The sequence below is a fragment of the Pseudochaenichthys georgianus genome, chromosome 23, assembly GCF_902827115.2.
Source record: "Pseudochaenichthys georgianus chromosome 23, fPseGeo1.2, whole genome shotgun sequence".
In the NCBI taxonomy this organism is placed as follows: Eukaryota; Metazoa; Chordata; class Actinopteri; order Perciformes; family Channichthyidae; genus Pseudochaenichthys; species Pseudochaenichthys georgianus.
Window position 1 is genome coordinate 19,128,263 of NC_047525.1, and position 19,145 is coordinate 19,147,407.

Genomic DNA, 19,145 nt, shown 5'->3' on the forward strand with positions numbered 1-19,145 from the left:
TTCCACCCAATATGAAGCTCTGCAGAACGTGTTTTGACTGTTAATGCAAGAAGAGGTGGAATATATCTAAGTACAATTACTCAAGTACTCTTCAGTCGAGACATAAGACATTTTTTCAGATCTAAAGGGTTAAATCACTATTGGTCTAGGCAAGGAGGGAGTGTGGATGGAGAGATGAAACAAGCCAGAGGTTTCTTTGGTCAGGTCCTGCGGGTCACTGAGATGTGACCATCCATGGCAGGATCTGTCACCACTGCCTTTAGGAATGACATCATGTCTCGTGTTTTAAAGAAATGATCGCTAAGGAAAGGCTAAGTGTCTAAAAAGTAGAAAAGAAAACACCGAGGGATTTTTCAACTTCAGTACGAGGAGTTATAAACAAGCTTGGTTTGTCCTGGAGATTTTTCAACCCAGATATACAGGAATTAACTAATCAAATCATTAATTTGATTGTGTTCAAAACCATGTCAACACCTACAACAAATTGTATTTGTCCTTTCCTCCACAGTGGTGTACGAGGTCTGTCCCAAGGCGTTTGATGCAGACATCTGGTGGCCAAAGACCAAATTCGGACGCCCCGCCGCAATAAACTGTCCAAAGGGATCTATTGGTGAGTGCTAATTTAAATGTATTTTTATTTTATTTTATTTATATATTTATTGGGGTTTTAAACATTACATTACATTACATTACATTGCATTTAGCTGACGCTTTTATCCAAAGCGACTTACAATAAGTACATTCGACCAGGAAGACACAACCTTGAAGAAAACAGAATCATATAAGTACATCAGGTTTCATAGAGCCAAGCATTTCAAGTGCTACTCAACTGGCTATAGATAAGCCAGTCCTTTATTAGTATATAAGTGCTTTGTTAGCAGTTCTTTGTTAGTAATTCTATCGCTCGAGGTGGTCAACAAAACTGAAACCGAAAATCTTCAAATACGACACACATTCAACTTTTTATTTTTAAGTACCCAGCAAACAATTTGGTAGCAGACATTTAATATATTTTATAAATTGGTTAACTTCAAAAATTCTTGAGAAGATTGGTAGTATCTGAACTCAGCAACCGCCAACAAACAACTTAACAAAAAAATATGTTTTTCAATGGATTCTAAAAGTACATTTGATTAAAATGTCTGGCTGAACCGTAAAAAAATAAAACAGGCCTGCCTCTTTGTCAAAGTATTAACAGTAATTGAGTAATGACAGCTGGATTCAGAAGCTGGGTGGCTGTGTTTGTGACTTAATACATTTTAAGTCACACTCTCTCTGAAGCTTAAAAACACAGGCTCTCTGATTGGTCCGTTAATCCAGCAGGGCTTTCTCCTTGGCCAATTGCGTGCAGGCTTTGTGTGTAGAGACTTTTGGAAAAACACCAGGTACACTGAGGGCTGACGGTAACAGCCTTCCTCCTCCTGCTGTGTGTGTGTGTGTGTGTGTGTGTGTGTGTGTGTGGTGTGTGTGTGTGTGTGTGTGTGTGTGTGTGTGTGTGTGTGTGTGTGTGTGTGACTCAAGTTCACTGACCTGTCCCTTAGGAAAGCGCCGTCACTTTCCTGGTTACCCCCTAGTTACCGCCGTCACTATGGCAACCCTATTGTTGTCTCCCCAAACCCAAAGGGCAATTTATTTGCTAACGCTGTTCGTCGCCCTCTCTTAGCTCCAACTGGCGAGTGCTTCAGACATTTCTTATCTTCAAACAAAGGCATTGGAAGAGACTTTTCATTTGGATCAGATCTTTTCTCAAACTTTATCAGACTGGAACTAATCATTACGGTTAGAAATGTTTAAACCACTAAAATGGGAAGAGTTTCACACTTTTTAAGTGGTTTAAGACTACATTCTAGCATTTTTAGTACCTTTTTAATAAAATATAGATTGAATTTTTCTTGTGAAATCCCTGAAAATGAACAGTTTCTACTTATATATGAGTAATACGTATGCCATTCTGCTTGCATACGGCCCCAGTAACCTTCTCTAAAAAAATAATTAATGTGCCTTATTATCATTTTGTTAACATATTGTATACAATCAAATGAACAGATCTTTAACTTGACTGCTTTCTGTTTGTCTGCGAGACGTTTTCTTTAATGACTTTTTTTCCTTCTATTTTCACAGGTACTGCTATCCGCCATTGCAGCGAGGAGAAGGGCTGGTTATCTCCTGAGCTCTTCAACTGCACCACGGTCACCTTCTCCCATCTGAAGAAACTGGTAAGAGCTAAATGAAAAAATAACATTTACTGCCACTAAGGCCAGAAATCTTTTACAAAGTAACGACATTTTACCAAGTTATAATGTGGTTTGAGCTAGTCCTACACTTTAATCTATTTACTTCTTTGAAAAGACTGAAAATATAAACACTTCTAAACCCATTTTTCTTTTTATGTTTGAATTCCTAACCAGTAACATCTTCAAAAAATAAATAATGTCAGGCTTTTGTTGCACTTGTAATGGCGCAACACTGGATTGATCTTTCTTATAATAATCATAATAATTACTTGAATGTATTCAAAAGAAAGATTGCATAGACTGATTTCATAGGATTCAATCTGTGGGAGATTTATAATGCCGGGATTGACCAACTTCTCTCATGTGTCATCGCACCCACTCAATGTGCCTCTGCCTTGACTTGCTTGTTCTTTTTAAATGCTTCCACCCTTCCCTTCTCCTAGAATGAAGACCTGCGGCGCAACAGCTCCAGGATGGACAGTGAGCACTCCAAGACCATCGTGCGCATGCTGCACAGCGCCACCAACAACACCCAGCATTACTACGGCAACGACGTGAAGACGGCCGCCCAGCTGCTGAACCACGTGCTGCAGTACGAGAGCCGGCAGGCGGGCTTCGACCTCACCGCCATGAGGGATGCAGAGTTCAATGAGGTAGAAACAGGATGCATGGACCACTTAAATAAATAATTCCAGTGGTTACCTGTTCTCCTGGGTGGATCCCAACTTTAATCCCTCAATGGAAATATCTTAAAACCCTTTTATCCCCGTCTGTAGCTCTGGTTGCACTGGTGGCACACTGCCCTCCACTGGTTGGTTCTCACTAATAGAGCAACTTCATCCGCCAATGCATTTTCAAAGTTTCCACCATTGTAACATTACTGCTCTTTAATGACTATATGATGCGTTTACTTGCAGTCATTTAAATCGTTATGGTTTCATTTTCCAGAACTTGGTGCGTGCAGGTAGCGCCATACTGGATCCTAACACCAAGGAGCACTGGGATCAGATCCAGAAGACTGAAGGCGGCACCGCCCATCTGCTGCACAACTTCGAGGAATACACCAACACCCTGGCACAGAACGTTAGGAAAACGTACCTGAAACCCTTCACCATCGTCACTGACAACATGAGTGAGTGCCATAATCACATTTTGCGTAAATGGGAGTTCTCACATCGGAGATATCATTCTTAATTTTTGCCTACGTGTCCTGTTCTCTCTGCCACTTCTCCAGTTCTGACCGTGGATTACCTGGATGTGTCGGATCCGGAGAGGGCGACGCTGCCTCGGTTCCAGGACATCCAGGAGGAATACTCCAAAGAGCTCGGCTCATCCGTCCACTTCCCGCAGTTCAACCTCCGCACTCATTCCCACAGAGGTAGGAAAGCTGCAGAAACTAAGCATTTGTCAAGCTGCAAAACTTAAAACGTGTACAAAAAAAAATCCAGGTCAATTTATCTCTTGCTATCTTCTTCCAGTGGAGCCCACCCCTGCCCTGCCTACTCAGACCGATGCCCAACAGGAGGAAGAGCAAACAGTATCTGACAGGAAACGACGCTATCTTGAGCCAGCTGCCCCTTTGCCGGTTGCCGTGGTTATAGTGTATAAAACACTAGGGAAACTCCTTCCGGAAAGATACGACCCGGACCGCAGGAGTATGAGGTACACACTTTAGGGGCTACTAATGACTTAATCGTTCTTCAAATACCTTTAAACTGCCTTATTTGCCACACTGTATGACACTGATGTATCATACTCTTAGCTACGATTACATTATGAAGTGTTATCTAGTCAATTTCAAACAAAACCTAAACGAATGAATGAAAGAGAGCCTATATATAATCTGACCTCTAAATAGTTGCAACTGTACTCGACTATAATGCATCATTTAACAATTTGAAGAAACCATGTGACTGCTTCTCTCATAACATTTACTGTAGGCATGTTTGAAGGAACAGCCTTATCAGTGCCTGTACAATCCTCTGAAGTTAGACAGAACATTTGAACAGGACTATGTGTTTGAAAAGAGAAAAATCTACTAAGAATATGTTAGGAACAGAAGGAATTTAATGTTTTTTAATGTTCATGAGAGTGTGTGTGTGCGTCTGTGTGATACAGCCATACAAAGCTACATTTACTATAGGTCAGTGATTAAAACCTTTAATTAAAACAATTTTGGGTCATGCTTAATTGTATTTTTTTATGTTTTTCTAGGATCCCTAACCGCCCAGTGATCAACACAGCCATAGTGAGCGCCTCGGTGCACAGCGAGGGTCCGCCTCTTCCTGCCATCCTGGACCCCCCCATCACCCTGGAGTACACCATGCTGGAGACGGAGGAGAGAACCAAACCTGTGTGTGTCTTCTGGAACCACTCCATCGCGTGAGTTGGACTCGGGAAGGAACTTTTGAGAAAGCATTCCTGACGTTTGCCGTGAAGTTGTAACTTTCATGTGTTGTGTGTGTGTAGGATCGGAGGTACAGGCGGCTGGTCGGCTAAAGGCTGCGAGGTGCTCAACAGGAACAACAGCCACATCAGCTGCCAGTGTAACCACATGACCAGCTTCGCCGTGCTCATGGACATTTCAAAGAGAGAGGTATTTCTAAGAAGATCCATAAACATCTAACTAAGATATGTTCCGACTTTGTCATTGACTCCTGGCTCTGCTCCCCCCCAGCACGGTGACGTTCTCCCTCTGAAGATCGTCACCTACACCACGGTGTCCGTCTCCCTGTTCCTCCTCCTCCTCACCTTCATCTTGTTGTGCCTGTTGCGCCGGCTCCGCTCCAACCTCCACGCCATCCACAGGAACCTGGTGGCAGCGCTCTTCTTCTCTGAACTCGTCTTCCTGCTCGGCATCAATCAGACGGACAACCCGGTGAGTGTTTTTGTAGCCAATTTCAAAATGTAGCCATTACTTTTAGCAGCTTATTCAAAACCTTTAACTAGTTATTTTTACTATTTAACCCTTAGTTTTAATCAACTATTTCACCAGTTTATCCATCACTTTAAGCCAACTCTGTAAACAGTATATCCGTTACTTTAGCTAACTATTTTAATAGTTGATCCATTACTTATACATTTCTTAATTTTGCAGCAGTTAAACGTTAATTTTTGGACGTTGTTGAATAGCCTTTCCTACTGTAGCTAACTCTGGTCATCCCAGAGAAGAAGTTCTGTACATTACAGAAAATTAGTCTTACCTCTTTTCAAGTATTCCTATGCTATAATATATATATATATATATACATCAATGGTGTCCTGTGCATCTAAATGAAAAGATACGGTACAGGACCACAGCAGTTTCCTATGCTTGTGGCATGGTGGAACCTGAAGGGGGATACAAATCTAGTGTTTACTGAATTAAAAACTGAATGCTATTTGTTTGGCCTGCAGGCAGCCATCTTAACATGGCGCTGACTGGGGCTTCACTAGGATTAATGAACCTGAGACCGTCTTTATTTGACAGATTATGAGTTTTGAGGCTTGGCTAATGACTGTAATAATAAGGAATGTGCTGGTAGCCAAAGCTATCTCCGAATATAACCCTCTATAGGTTCATTTTATTGAATTGACACTCGCAGCTGGTTGTTACCTTGTAACTATAAAGCTCTCTAATTAAAAACGTGTAATATCCTGATAAATCTAATAGGCATGTTAAAGCCGTAACCTAGTTTGGAGCTGGGTAGGTTCTATGCAGTACAGTACAGGATCAAGAAGTGTGGTAATTCTTTGAAGTCTGCTGACACAGACATTTGGAGTCACACACACACACACACACACACACACACACACACACACACACACACACACACACACACACACACACACACACACACACACACACACACACACCACACACATGCACACACACCTCGTAGTGTCAGCAGTGGAGACATGCTGTGACTGGTACCTGTCTCCAGAAGCCAGCTTCAGGGCGGTTGGCACTGGCGAAGGTTTCCCAAAACAACGTCTTGGTTTTCACTTGATAAATCGTGTGCATGTCTGTGGTACAGAAAACATTATTAATCTGATAATTGACGGGAGATCCTGCTAATTTTAGAAGACATGAGGTTAGGACACACTTGGTAGGCCTTGGGGAGACATAAGGAGATAATAAATAAATGGTTGGGTGCACTTATTGTAAGTCACTTTCAATCGGCTTAGTCCATTAAGTGTAGTGATGTAGTGATGTGACAATCTTGCAGTGTCATAAATGCCATATGTTTAATCCATAATTTTCATAGTCTAATTAATTAGATTTTTGAATCATACCCAGGTCCTTTGCCTTTTTTGGCAACCTGTCGGGGCTTTTTAATACAAGACATGTGAAAAACAAAACTATCTAACTATGCTTAACCATAACCATCCTAAACAGTCATCATCAAAAGTCAATTGCCAATCATAACAGTAGAGAGGAGTCAGAAAACATGCTCAGTACCTTAGAACAATATCTAGCTAACCTTTTAGCATCTTCTCTTGTGATAACGTGTTCTTTCAAATGAATGTGTCAGCAATGAGTAGTCTTGCTAAACCAGATGTACGGAGTCTTGCTAAACCAGATGTACGTTTTGAGTCCAATGGTCTCTGTGAACCCAGTAAACCCAGGTTGCATAGACCGATGCTGCTATTAGCAATGCCTTTATCGCCATAATAGCTCAAACAAAGACATTAATCTTAAGCAAATAAGCCCAGTAAAAGCCCAACAAACCAACACACTAGGAAAGTAGATAAGGAGTGGGTCAGTAAGTTTGTGCAGAAACGTACTGACTCAGTGTTTTGACTGCGATGAGGGGAACTCAATCTCTGACTGACAACACGCTCGCTGCGTCACCTGCAACCAGAAGCCAAGTCTGCACAGATAAAAAAAGAAAGAGAGAACACACATTTGTTTTTTCCATCTCTGTTATTTCACAAGTGTACGTGGAGTCCTCTATCTTGTGCTTAGGTGTGTGTGTGTGTGTGTGTGTGTGTGTGTGTGTGTGTGTGTGTGTGTGTGTGTGTGTGTGTGTGTGTGTGTGTGTGTGTGTGTGTGTGTGTGTGTGTGTGTGTGTGTGTGTGTGTGTGTGTGTGTGTGTGTGTGTGTGTGTGTGTGTGTGTGTGTGTGTGTGTGTGTGTGTGTGTCTCAACTGTGGAATGCTGTCACTGGTGCCCAGGGCCATCTGCAGCATGATTTATAACCCTGTCAGAGCAGTCTCTTTCTTGCTGTCTCTGATCTCGGCAGCAGTACACAGCTACACTGAAATACAGTTCCAACTGCTGGGACATTCCCTGACACACTGCATTCTTCCAGTGCAGCAACAGACCTGGAAATAGGAGATAAAAGAGTGTGGAGATAGATTACATCCACCTGTTTTATTTAAAGACATTAATCATTGAAAAAAAGAAGAGGTATGCTAGCAGCTATAGGGCTGCAAATATTGCTGATTAAATCAAAATGTGTCAAAAATCCCCATTGAAATTAGCTGGAGCCTGATGAGACATATACAATAAACATATTTATTTAAATTGGCAATATTATGCTAATTGTCAGGCTCATATTTGTGTTGTTGCCACTTCTGTGACATGTTTACGTGTATTAATATTCAAAAAGCTCTTTATTTATCTTTATTACCTCTTTTCACCCTCTGTCTGAAACCAGAGCCCAGTCTGCTCTGATTGGTTAGCTGGTCAGCTCTGTTGTGATTGGTCAACCAACTTATAGATGTCCCGCCCCTGAGCCTATCGTGATTGTACAATGTATTAGAGCGCTAGCCAATAGAAGTGCAAATGTTTCATAGTTGAAACAAGATGACATTTAAAAGGCTTGAACTTTTGGTTTATAGGGGCATTTTTTCCAATAAATAATTATTGAAGTATCCACTAACAAAAGCATCGGCTAACAGAAAATACATTGCATTAAAAGCACTTTAAAAATGAAATGACTGGATGTTATAGAAAGGGAAATCAGGGATGACAATAAGACAAAAGCTGCTTTTAATATGTCTCTTATCTGGTTCCCTTACAATGCACACTCATACTTTGTCTTCTCTTCCTCCTCCCCTTTCTCTCTGTCTTTTGTTTGATCTCCCCCCAGTTTGTGTGCACGGTGATAGCCATCCTCCTCCACTACTTCTACATGTGCACCTTCGCCTGGATGTTCGTGGAGGGGCTGCACATCTACCGCATGCTGACAGAGCTGCGGAACATCAACCACGGCCACATGAGGTTCTACTACGCCATGGGCTGGGGCATACCGGCTATTATCACTGGTGAGACACACACACACACACACACACACACACACACACACACACACACACACACACACACACACACACACACACACACACACACACACACACACACACACACACACAAGGCAGGACGCTTTCCTGCTGTGACTTGTATGTCCTGAAGAGGCTGTGATCCTCGTGGGAAAATGATTGAACGGGGAGGAAAGATTTGGATGTTCACAATATGTTAAATGAACACAAAACAGAAGCATGAATTACGTGGATAAAATAAACATCCAATTGTGGATGAAAAGCGTGTGCTGGGAATTTAATCTCAACATGCCACATAAATCTTCTTTCACTCTATCATCTCGTCTTGAAGTAAAGGGAAGATTTTAAATCTAGTATCGGCAATTAGTTGCAGTCTTTCAAGCCTGCCATTTTTGTATAACCCTTTGATGCATGTTAAGATTAGAGTAATATATTAAAAGGTGTGCGTTGTGCTGACATGTTTTGGCAGTAGTAGATTCCAGGGAAAGAGTATTGGAATTTGAGACATGGTGTGAGAGACATATAGATGTTTAAAGGAAGACGTACAGAGATCCAGAAATAGAAACAGATGATGATAACAAATGATAAATGCCAGTAATAAGTAATCAAGATGATAGAGAATACTGAACAAAAAGAATAGAAGAATAGAATAGTTTAATGTCATTATACATGTACAATGAGATAAATGCTTCTCCCAGAATGTTGGTAGCACTACCTTAAAAACGGCAGGTGAGGTAGAGAGGGAAGGAGAACCAGGGATAAAGAAGAATTTTTGTAATTAAAACAATTGTACAATTCTTTAATTCTATTTGTGTGTGTCTTTAGGTTTGGCAGTAGGTCTTGACCCCCAGGGTTACGGGAACCCAGATTTCTGCTGGCTTTCCGTCCATGACACACTCATCTGGAGCTTCGCAGGACCCATCTTTGTAGTCGTCCTGGTATGTGCCTGAATTAAGATATTCCCCAAATGACTGGTTCTTGTGATTATCAAAAGACTGTAATGTAATCTGAACATTTAATGCTGCGGATTAAACCATATACGTTAAAAGTCTCAAATATCAAAATAAAATATCCCAACATATTTTATCTTCGCAGGTGAACATAGTGATCTTTATCCTGGCTGCGAAGGCTTCCTGTGGTCGCAGGCAGAAGGATGTGGAGAAGTCAGGAGCTATGTAAGTCACTTTCATATTTCTATATGGGACAACATAGAAACATGGATATAAAGTGCTGATCCATGTGCATCTTTGCCTCCTCAGTCCTGCACTGCGAATGGCCTTCCTCCTGCTGCTCTTCATCAGCGCCACCTGGATGCTCGGCCTCCTGGCGGTCAACAGCGACGTCATGACATTCCACTACCTGTTCGCCGTCTTCAGCTGCCTGCAGGTAGCACAGGTTCACCTAAACATATTTCATGATCATTATCAACAGCTGATAATGCAGTTACATACAATCACTCAGGATTAATCTTTGTCTTTGTGCAGTCACAATTCTACTGTGCAATACTTACATCACATTGGCAGTAATACTATTAAATACTACTATTTTGATGTATCTTACTATTCGGCATTACCCATAGATCCCATTTTCAGCCTTGTCATCATGGCACTAGTTTCGATACAATGTAATTATATGTTTTTTTTAGTTTGTATCTTTATTTCCCAATTTATTATACAAATTATATTTGCTTATATATTTTTTATTTATTAATTAATACATTATTATTTTTCTTTTTTTCTATTTACAATTTTTTTTGTGTTTTCATTAATTGTTTGAATGGGTAACTGTAACGGAACTTGATTTCTCCTCCTTTGGTTGAATAAAACATTTCTCAATCTGATTCTTACCCCCCAGTTTTTAAAACAATCTGTTTTGCTGTTTCTTCACAGGGGGTCTTCATCTTCTTCTTCCACATCATCTTCAACAGAGAGGTGAGGAGAAACCTCAAGAACATCTTCACAGGGAAGAAGAGCATTCAGGACGAATCCAGCACCACCAGGGCCTCTTTGCTCACAGTGAGTAGATTCTTATTATGTTAAAGGTGTAAAGGTATTTCTAGCGTTCAATGTCATTTTATGTGTAGTCTTTCATTTGAACTTTTTGGCTCCAAAAGATGTCTTATTTTTTTGTTTTCTGTCCTCTTTTTCCTCCCCTTCCATCCTGTTGCCCCTCCGTCCTCAGCGCTCTCTCAACTGCAACAACACGTACACAGAAGACGGCGCCCTGTACCGCTCGGGCATCGGAGAGTCCACCGTATCCCTGGACAGCACACTCAGGTCAGCCAAGAGCCGCAGCAGCTACCTGGCTTACACACTCAGGTACAACGCTCACTGACTGCATGGCTGCTTCTACTGCGTGAACTCTGTGTGACTGTTGGTCCTTTGCACTGTCTTTACCTCCTCCTCCCTGCATGTCGCAAACATACTAACACAACCCAAGCCCCTGATTTAATTTATATGAAGACACACATACAATTTGCAGATACACACACACCTTACTTTCTGCCTTATCCAAAGCTAAGATAATATTTTTGAATTATCTTTACATTTTTAGGGTTTTTTCTTTCTTTTCTTCTGCAAATTCATGCCGTATGAATTTTACTGTAGCGAAACTGCTTGCATGAGAGAGGAAGCTGAGATTTGCCAGCATGGCACGGGGCTTTGTTGCAAAACCCAACACACATACAGGAAAATCACCATGAAAAATGTGCTTCCAAACCGCACCACATATACATACATGCTGTAACTTTGTTGTATGTCCTAAATGAAGCTGCTAACTCTGTTCATTTGACTTGGAACAGTGCTAAATGTAGGTTTTTTGATTTAAGGAGTAAAGAAATGTCTATGTGTACAATAATTGCTTTTACAGTACATTGAAAAATCGTGAAAACGTTTGCAATATCTCATGTTAATTGTATATAGCTTAAAAGCACTGAAACAGACCAAAACACACTGAAAACAGTTTTAAAAAGTGATTATTATAACCTCCTTTAAAGTTTTTGAGTTTTATTGCACGGCTGTTGTATAATTTATTTTGTTATATATTGTGTCCACTGCTCCATGCTAGCTCTTCACTAATATAAATCATATTGTTGAAAATAATCTATTGAGTTGAGAAGGTGTTTATTAGCATGTTTAAAGTGTTAGCATGTTGCACTTGAGCATGAGGACAAGTGTATTCCTGATTAATCTCTAAAAAAAGACATTGACATTTGAGAGATATCCCTCCCAGGATGTATCATCTCAGGCTAATCGCTAATTGTGTTTGCACGTCTCACAGACATGTTTCCATCGCAGTGAAGTGCTGTACATATACCTTGTGTTTGGAGAAGAGTTATTCAGAACTGAGGTTAGGTCTGACTGTACGCCTCGCCTCGTAAATCTGTCATCCGGGGTAACGCAAGCTCACACTGGGGGTCAACAAGAGCAGAAAACGCCAGAAGGGGGAAGTGTGCTGCCTGTACGAGGGGGGGGGGGGGGGGGGAAGAGCGGGAGACTGGGGGATAAAGGGGGATGGGACTGTACCTGTTATAGTGGTGACCATTGCATGTATGATATGTGTAATGTGTATTTGTAAAGCGCTTTGAGCATCTGGAAAAGCGCTATAATAAATGTAAGGAATTATTATTATTATTATTTATAGGGAGAATGTGATACAGACACAGACTTCTTCCCTGCGGCTGTTGGCACGTCGCCAGCTGCTTCCAGAAGTTTCTCTCAGATCAGACCGGTCAGCGTCTTTAATGTTGTTTTTGCTCTCCAGCCAACATCCAAACCAAACCTGGAATATATTCAATTAGCTATGAGTATTGAATTACACACTATGTATGCATCTGTGGTTGCATCAGAATCAGTGTTATATTAGGTTTACACATACAGTAAGGAACACTAAGGAACACCAAGGAATTTGCTTGGGTGTAAAAGGATGCCTACATAAACACAATAAGATAAATTAATTTGTAAAAAAAAAAAGAGACAACAATTTAAACCATTTAAAAACAAGTATAACATTTAAAATAAAACAAACTATAGATGTACAAAAAAGACGGTACAATAGTAATATGACAACTTACTCTGAGATTCAAAAACATTTACATGATACAGTAGATGGCTGTTTCTGTTGCATATCAATCACCCACTTTATTGACAATTTGATGCATGTTTTCGTCTGTGTTGGAGCCCCTTAATGTTTTGTAATTATGTTTACATTATTAGTCGTCTCGATTTGGGCTTCCAGCGACACTCTACTTCCCCTCTCTCTGCCTCCTCTTAATCTCCTCCTCTTCTTTCCCACTTTCCTCCCTCTCTTTCTGTATCTGCCTTCATCCACACAGGGAGGAATCTGGTCAGAAGCCCAGTGTCTCTTCAGGAACAGCTAAAGGGTTAGCACACACAGATCTGGACGGACCTCTGTTCCACAGAAAGGGCACCAAGGGAGATGGTGGGTCATCATACCTCTTTTATCCAGTTACAGAACGAGGTCAAAGCGTCAATTTTATGAATAAAGGTTCATCTTTGACCTTCTCTTGTTGTCTCCGCAGACTCGGACTCAGACAGCGAACTGTCAGGCGACGAACACAGCTCCTCCTACGCCTCCTCCCACTCCTCCGACAGCGAGGAGGATGACATCGACCTCAAGCCCAAGTGGAACAACGAGAGGCAGCCCGTTCACAGCACGCCAAAAGGGGCGTGTCCTGGTAAGCCTCAACATGAGATAGAATGTCACTGAGGAAATATACTCAAGTTTTATGCTTGAGTACAAAATTAAATCACGTTTATAGTATATAGGAAAACATTGTAATCCAAGCAATATTTATGTTTTTAGATGCACATTATGGACAAAATATATGAAGAATTTATAAAAGATGATGAATGCTATAAATTAAACTCATCACAGTATATTTAATAGTTTAAATTTGCACATAAATGCCACCGTAAAATAACCATATAGTAGTATAACACTGACTTGGGCCATTTATTTTGCATTATGAGGACTTTAATTGCTACCTTTTTAGCGCAGATATTCAATTAGTAAAGTATGAGTAGTTCCTCACTGCCAGGATTTGATGTTGAGTACAATTTCAAACCTTTGGCAACTGTCATTTTAGCAAATGTTGAGGCTGACTGGATTTTAGCTTTAACATTTCTGCTTCCCCATCAGTGGAATCAGTATCCAATCACGTGAAGCCTTACTGGCCGGCCGACGCCACCACAGCCAGTGACAGTGAGGACCCCGGGGCAAACAGGCTGAGGGTGGAGACCAAGGTGAACGTGGAGCTGCATCAGGAGAATAAGCTCAACCACACCGGGGAAAGAGAGAGGGAAACTCCTGCTGAGAACGCCAGGGACGCAGCGCCCGCTAGCACACCGCACGGCAACAGAAACCACCACCCGGAGCAGAGGAAAGGTAAGGTTACGTTTTTGTTTTTTTTAAAAATGGAGTTGAATTGGTTAATGTGATTTACTTTTTAATAACTCTTTGTCCTGTGTCAGGTATCTTAAAGAACAAGATCAGCTACCCTCCGCCGCTGACCGACAAGAACATGAAGAACCGTCTGAGGGAGAAGCTGAGCGACTACAACACCCCCACCATCACCTCCTCTCCCCCCAACAACAACCACACCTCTTCCCCGGCTCTCTCCTCCGTCAACATCATGACCCCCTCGTCCCGTCCGCCCTCGCTGGCCTCCAACGACGGCTCTCGCCCCGGGAACCACGACAACGGCTCCATCATCAAGCCGCCCGTCGCCCCGCGGCCGCAGATCAGTTCCGGGCCCCCGCCCCCCGCCAGCTACAGGGAGACCAACGGGGGGGTAGCAATGCACTTGAAGTCAGGGACGGTGAATGGAGACAACGAGTCTGACTCAGAGTGAGTAGCTCTCTGGAAAATGTTGGCATGTAACAATGACCTTTAGTTTTTTAGTAGAGCATTCCTGCTTCCTCGTCATTTCATAATGTAATTTGAATCTCTTTTTAAAGGATTTAAAATCAATTTGATGCTATAAATGGTTTGAAAAGATTGTTGAATAACATCGGTTGAGCATTACATCAACTAAATCAATATGCATGTATCATAAAAGGATCCATAGTTAAAGGAATAGTTTGACATTCTAGAAAGTACACTTTTTTTCTTTTTTGCTCAGAGTTAGATGAGAAGATTGGTAAAAACGTAGATACAGCCAGCAGCTAGTTAGCTTAGCTAATTCAAAACAGCTAGCTTGGCTCTGCTTGTTTTACTTATTTAGTATGGCATAAACAAATACATATTTTTTATTAAGTAAATAAGATATTATGTGTTAGTGAGTAAGCCTTAGAGGTGCTGACAGGTGGATTCTGTTAGCTTTAGCAAAAACTATTCTGACTATTTAATTGTTTTCTGTTGGGGTTTTTGTTAAGCTAACAAGCTGCTGCTGTTGCATCATTTTAGGCTTAAAGGTGGTAATGGGTTATTCTCGGCGAGAAAGCAAACTATCCTATTTCAAATGTCAAACTATTACTTCAATTATAGCATGAATGATATGACCATCCTGCTCGAATGCTGCATGATGACTTCCTGCATCCCTGCATTCATGTTTACCATGCATGTTCCTTTCCTTCCCCGCATCACCCCGTCCCTCCCTCCCTCCATATCTCCTGCTAACAGTGGCAGTAACGAGACTTCGATCTGACCTATTAGGAAAACCCAGACCAGCCTGCCCTTGTGAGAGGAGGAGCAAAGACCTGCTGGGAGAGGAGAGGAAAGAGCCAAGAGGATGGGAACAAAATAAAGGAAAAGTGAAGACGGACAGATGCTGAGAATTGGGTGAAAAGGGGGGAACGTTTTCTCCGTACCTGAATCCCTTCTCAAGTTCCCTCTCCCTGGAGAGCAGTATTAATTGAAGACTTTAACACTGCCCAAGGCAGGAAAGAAAGCAGAGATAATGAAAAGGTGTGAGAAATAATAAAGGGAATGATGGACTGAACAAAGAGAGGATGCTGTGGAGCCATGTGTGCCAAAACCACTGTCGGAGAATCAGAAGATGAAGCCCCAAAAGGATATTCCTCCATGGTGATCATGTCGCCCGATCAATGGGCAAAGTTAGCAAAGGGCAGATAAATAATCACTACATGAACTAAGACTTAAATACATGCTGGTGCATTTGTAGTCCTAAAGGATTCTAAGGACTACAAGTCCCTTGAAATGTCAGAAACATTCGACGATGACACCAGACAGCGCTGTCACACACAAAGTGCTCTTTTTATTGTTTGTTTGTTTTTTTACTCAAATGAGGCTTTCATAGCCTCTCAATGCCGTGCATTTAGACTGTAATTAACATGTAGATATTGTTTAAGGTGAAGAAGAAATGATCTATTTTGTATTTCAGCTGTAGCGAGTATACGTTTCTTTACTAAAAAATCATTTTGGGAAAGCTTTCCACTTGTGAAAATCACTCGATATGCTGGTTAAATCAACAGAGAATGTCCCGGAATTAAGGCCTGACACAAACTGTATGCCACTTTCATACACACACACACACACATTAGGGATAGAAGGCGTTATGTTTGGATGTGAAAGTGACCTAGAATGTACGTGCACACAGTGGGCCTAAATGAACTAATTATGTAGAATTGAGAGGACTTCGACCTCCTGTTGAAAACTCAGCTTTTCATTTCAAGCACTATGAACCTGAAGCCTTCTTTTCCAGTGTCCTTCCTGCCTGTTTGTTCACAGCAAAACACTCCTGGTTACCAAACACATGACCTACAGTAGATGTGCACATTAGGGTTGGAGTCAGTTTCACTTTTAACTCACAAAAAATTAGGGTTAGGGTTATTTGATGGAATAAAAACATGGCATATGACTAGAATCAAAAAAATCTACTATATAACCCTTTTCAAACACTCGTTGATGGATTTATTTTTTTTAATTCTGTTTTTTTAAGCCAAACATGACAGACAAAGTCAGATTTTCTCAATCTGAGTTCAAAGTGAAAATGATGCCAGCTGCATTTCGATTCTAATATTAGGCAACTTAAAGTCTTGTTTACCACCCACTGAATGCCTTTGTACCATACGTACAACCCCAGTGTTTATCCCTCCTGTAATCAGTTCTGTTGATACATGTCCTTGGTTTTTTTTATAGATCCAAGACACTGGAAATGTTTTGTAACATAATGTATATTTATTTTTTATGGTTTCAAGACACTGGAAAGAAAACATGATTGACTGTACAATTAAAGACCTGATGAATTTTTAACCGTATTGTGCAACCTATTGTCTGTTGCCGGAAGGAAGCTTGGCTGGTCGAAACATGAACACGACTCAAGGTATATGAGGTAACATCAGCTTTTTGGATCCAAAAAGTGATGAGTAACAGAAAGTGTTACTGCTGAACACCCCATTGACATCACTGATAATTATTTGTTAACCATTCAACGACCTATCTATTGTCCAATTTGAATCAAATACAGAAATGTCTCCTTTCTAGCTCTATTACAAATACAATGATATTTAATGTACATCAGCTACTTTAATTCAGAAATGTAGTTTAAAGACCCCACAAACCTTGTTTTTATTTTTAACAGTGAGTGATTTGATCAAACTTAAAGGAATGGTATGCTCATGACATATAATTCATTGTTTTAGATTTTCACAGGAGATATTTCAGTGTTTATCTCATTGTTTGAAGTGGGAGAGGCTGGAAAATCATGATGTCATGTATGTGAAGCTGATCGTTGAGCGGTCCGACCAAGCAAGGAGGCAGAGGCAAAACTTCCCAAATACAACCCGGTGTGGCCATTTATTACTCACGGGCACATGACTGTGGCCGTTTCTCAATCGCGAGGATGCTGGCTTGGTAGTCGCGTACTTCCAAGTCACTTCCTTCAGAAACGAAGCCAGTATACTTCCAAGCCACAGCTTCGGAAAACGAAGAAGAATGGAACAGACTAACAAGTGTGCCACTTGTTAGATAAATACCTCACGATGTCTATCTAATTATGAACTTGCTTTACTTTCACGGAACACATTTTTGGTAAGTAAGCAACATATTTACCAACACATGTTCTACGCCACTACATAGGCCTACTTACATTTAAATGTGTGCTGCGTCGGTTCAGCCATTCTCCGCAAGGGTTTTGGAAATTGGTCCTTGCGCAAAGCATTGTGGGGATTTTAAGGAAGCGAAGTCTACCCTTGTGCAGCCTCGAAATTTCCCCCAAACCAAGGACGCTGCCTCGGTGGAATTCCAAGTATGCTGGAGATTGGAACAGTCCTTCGGCGGCACTCGATGACGTAGTATCCTTGAAATATTGGCTTGGAAGCCAGTATCCTCGAGATTGAGAAACTGTCACAGCCTCAATCTCGCTGTTCACGTGAGCACAGTCACCAGCCACAAGGATCTCACACACCAAACAAAACCGGACACACAGAGCCTAAAATACCCACACTAATTAACCCAACAAGACACAGATGAGGGGGGAGGAGACAACACAGGGCACCAGGTGCACACAATCAACAGCAACAGACATGGGGAAAGGGAACAATTTCAAAATAAAAAAAACACATGTGCAATATACAAAGCCCGAAGCAGTCAGTCCAGTGACGAAGCCATCTTCGTCACATTTCCTCTCCCGAAAGAGAACAGTACCTTATTCCTGCGACACTTATTGATCTTGACCATTTTGCTCTCCTCCATGTGTCTCCAGTCCACTCCGCCCGGTATTTCTGCTTCCCCTTGTGCCGCATGGTTTCCTCAGAGGGGGCGTGAAGTCGGAAGGTCTCTTTCTCCTGCTCCTTCGCGATGGCCTCCGTCAGGTTCTCCACGTACGCCGCCTTCTCCGCCTGCAGTGTCTTCATCACCTGCAGCGTCTTCATCACCTGCTTCTCCACCTGAGTCTGAGCGGCTGACAGGGCCTCTGCATGAGCCTGAGCCCTTATCTCCTCCTGCTGTCGCTGCATGACACGCTCTCTCTCCCGACGGATCCCCTCGGCCATTTTCACCCGCACCTCCTCCGCTCGAAAAGTATCTTCCTGGTCTTTAATTGTCTTCTCCTCTGCAAGTTTCTTCTCCTCTTGCAGGCGTATCAGACGAGCCTCCTCCGCTAAGCGCATCTCCTCTTCCTTTATCAGCTTCTCCTCTTCCTCCCTCTCCAACCTGAGCTGCTCCTCATTCTCTTCTATCAGGGAAACCTGTTCCTGTATCCGTGAAAACGGCACTCCTCCCGCTTGAATCTGGCTGTCTCATACTGTAGGAATGACTTAATCATCTCCCTCAGTTCCTCCATCGTTTTCACCTCCTCACTTTGTCAATCCCACCTCTGACACCAAATGTGAAGCTGACCGTTGAGCGGCCCGACCAAGCAAGGAGGCAGAGGCAAAACGTCCCAAATACAATCCGGTGTGGGCATTTATTGCTCACGGGGACATGACACAGCCTCAATCTCGCTGTTCATGTGAGCACAGTCACCAGCCACAAGGATCTCACACACCAAACAAAACAGGAAACACAGAGCCTAAATACCCACACTAATTAACCCAACAAGACACAGGTGAGGGGGGAGGAGACAACACAGGGCACCAGGTGCACACAATCAACAGCAACATACATGGGGAAAGGGAACATTTTCACTCCTTTAACTGTTGGTATTGTTCATGAAGCATTATCC

At 41.9% G+C, this 19,145-nt stretch overlaps 1 protein-coding gene across 6 annotated transcripts in view; it reads left to right on the forward strand.

Moving 5' to 3' along the window:
• The window catches only part of celsr1a (cadherin EGF LAG seven-pass G-type receptor 1a), an 82,516-nt gene extending 65,781 nt beyond the window's left edge, over positions 1–16,735 (forward strand). For 4 of the 6 annotated variants that reach the window (XM_034074676.1, XM_034074678.1, XM_034074680.1 and 1 more), the window contains 20 exons: positions 509–610; positions 2,122–2,216; positions 2,678–2,887; positions 3,183–3,366; positions 3,469–3,612; positions 3,713–3,896; positions 4,449–4,616; positions 4,704–4,830; positions 4,912–5,112; positions 8,311–8,485; positions 9,326–9,438; positions 9,596–9,675; positions 9,760–9,886; positions 10,390–10,515; positions 10,682–10,818; positions 12,834–12,940; positions 13,041–13,196; positions 13,661–13,906; positions 13,993–14,368; positions 15,176–16,735. In XM_034074676.1, coding sequence (XP_033930567.1) covers positions 509–610; positions 2,122–2,216; positions 2,678–2,887; positions 3,183–3,366; positions 3,469–3,612; positions 3,713–3,896; positions 4,449–4,616; positions 4,704–4,830; positions 4,912–5,112; positions 8,311–8,485; positions 9,326–9,438; positions 9,596–9,675; positions 9,760–9,886; positions 10,390–10,515; positions 10,682–10,818; positions 12,834–12,940; positions 13,041–13,196; positions 13,661–13,906; positions 13,993–14,368; positions 15,176–15,203 — 3,086 coding nt within the window. In that variant the 3' untranslated portion in view covers positions 15,204–16,735. Of the gene's footprint in view, positions 1–508; positions 611–2,121; positions 2,217–2,677; positions 2,888–3,182; positions 3,367–3,468; positions 3,613–3,712; positions 3,897–4,448; positions 4,617–4,703; positions 4,831–4,911; positions 5,113–8,310; positions 8,486–9,325; positions 9,439–9,595; positions 9,676–9,759; positions 9,887–10,389; positions 10,516–10,681; positions 10,819–12,833; positions 12,941–13,040; positions 13,197–13,660; positions 13,907–13,992; positions 14,369–15,142 lie in introns of all 6 variants that reach the window. The other 2 variants (XM_034074677.1, XM_034074679.1) reach the window with 2 other exon arrangements.
• The last annotated feature ends 2,410 nt before the right edge of the window (positions 16,736–19,145 follow it).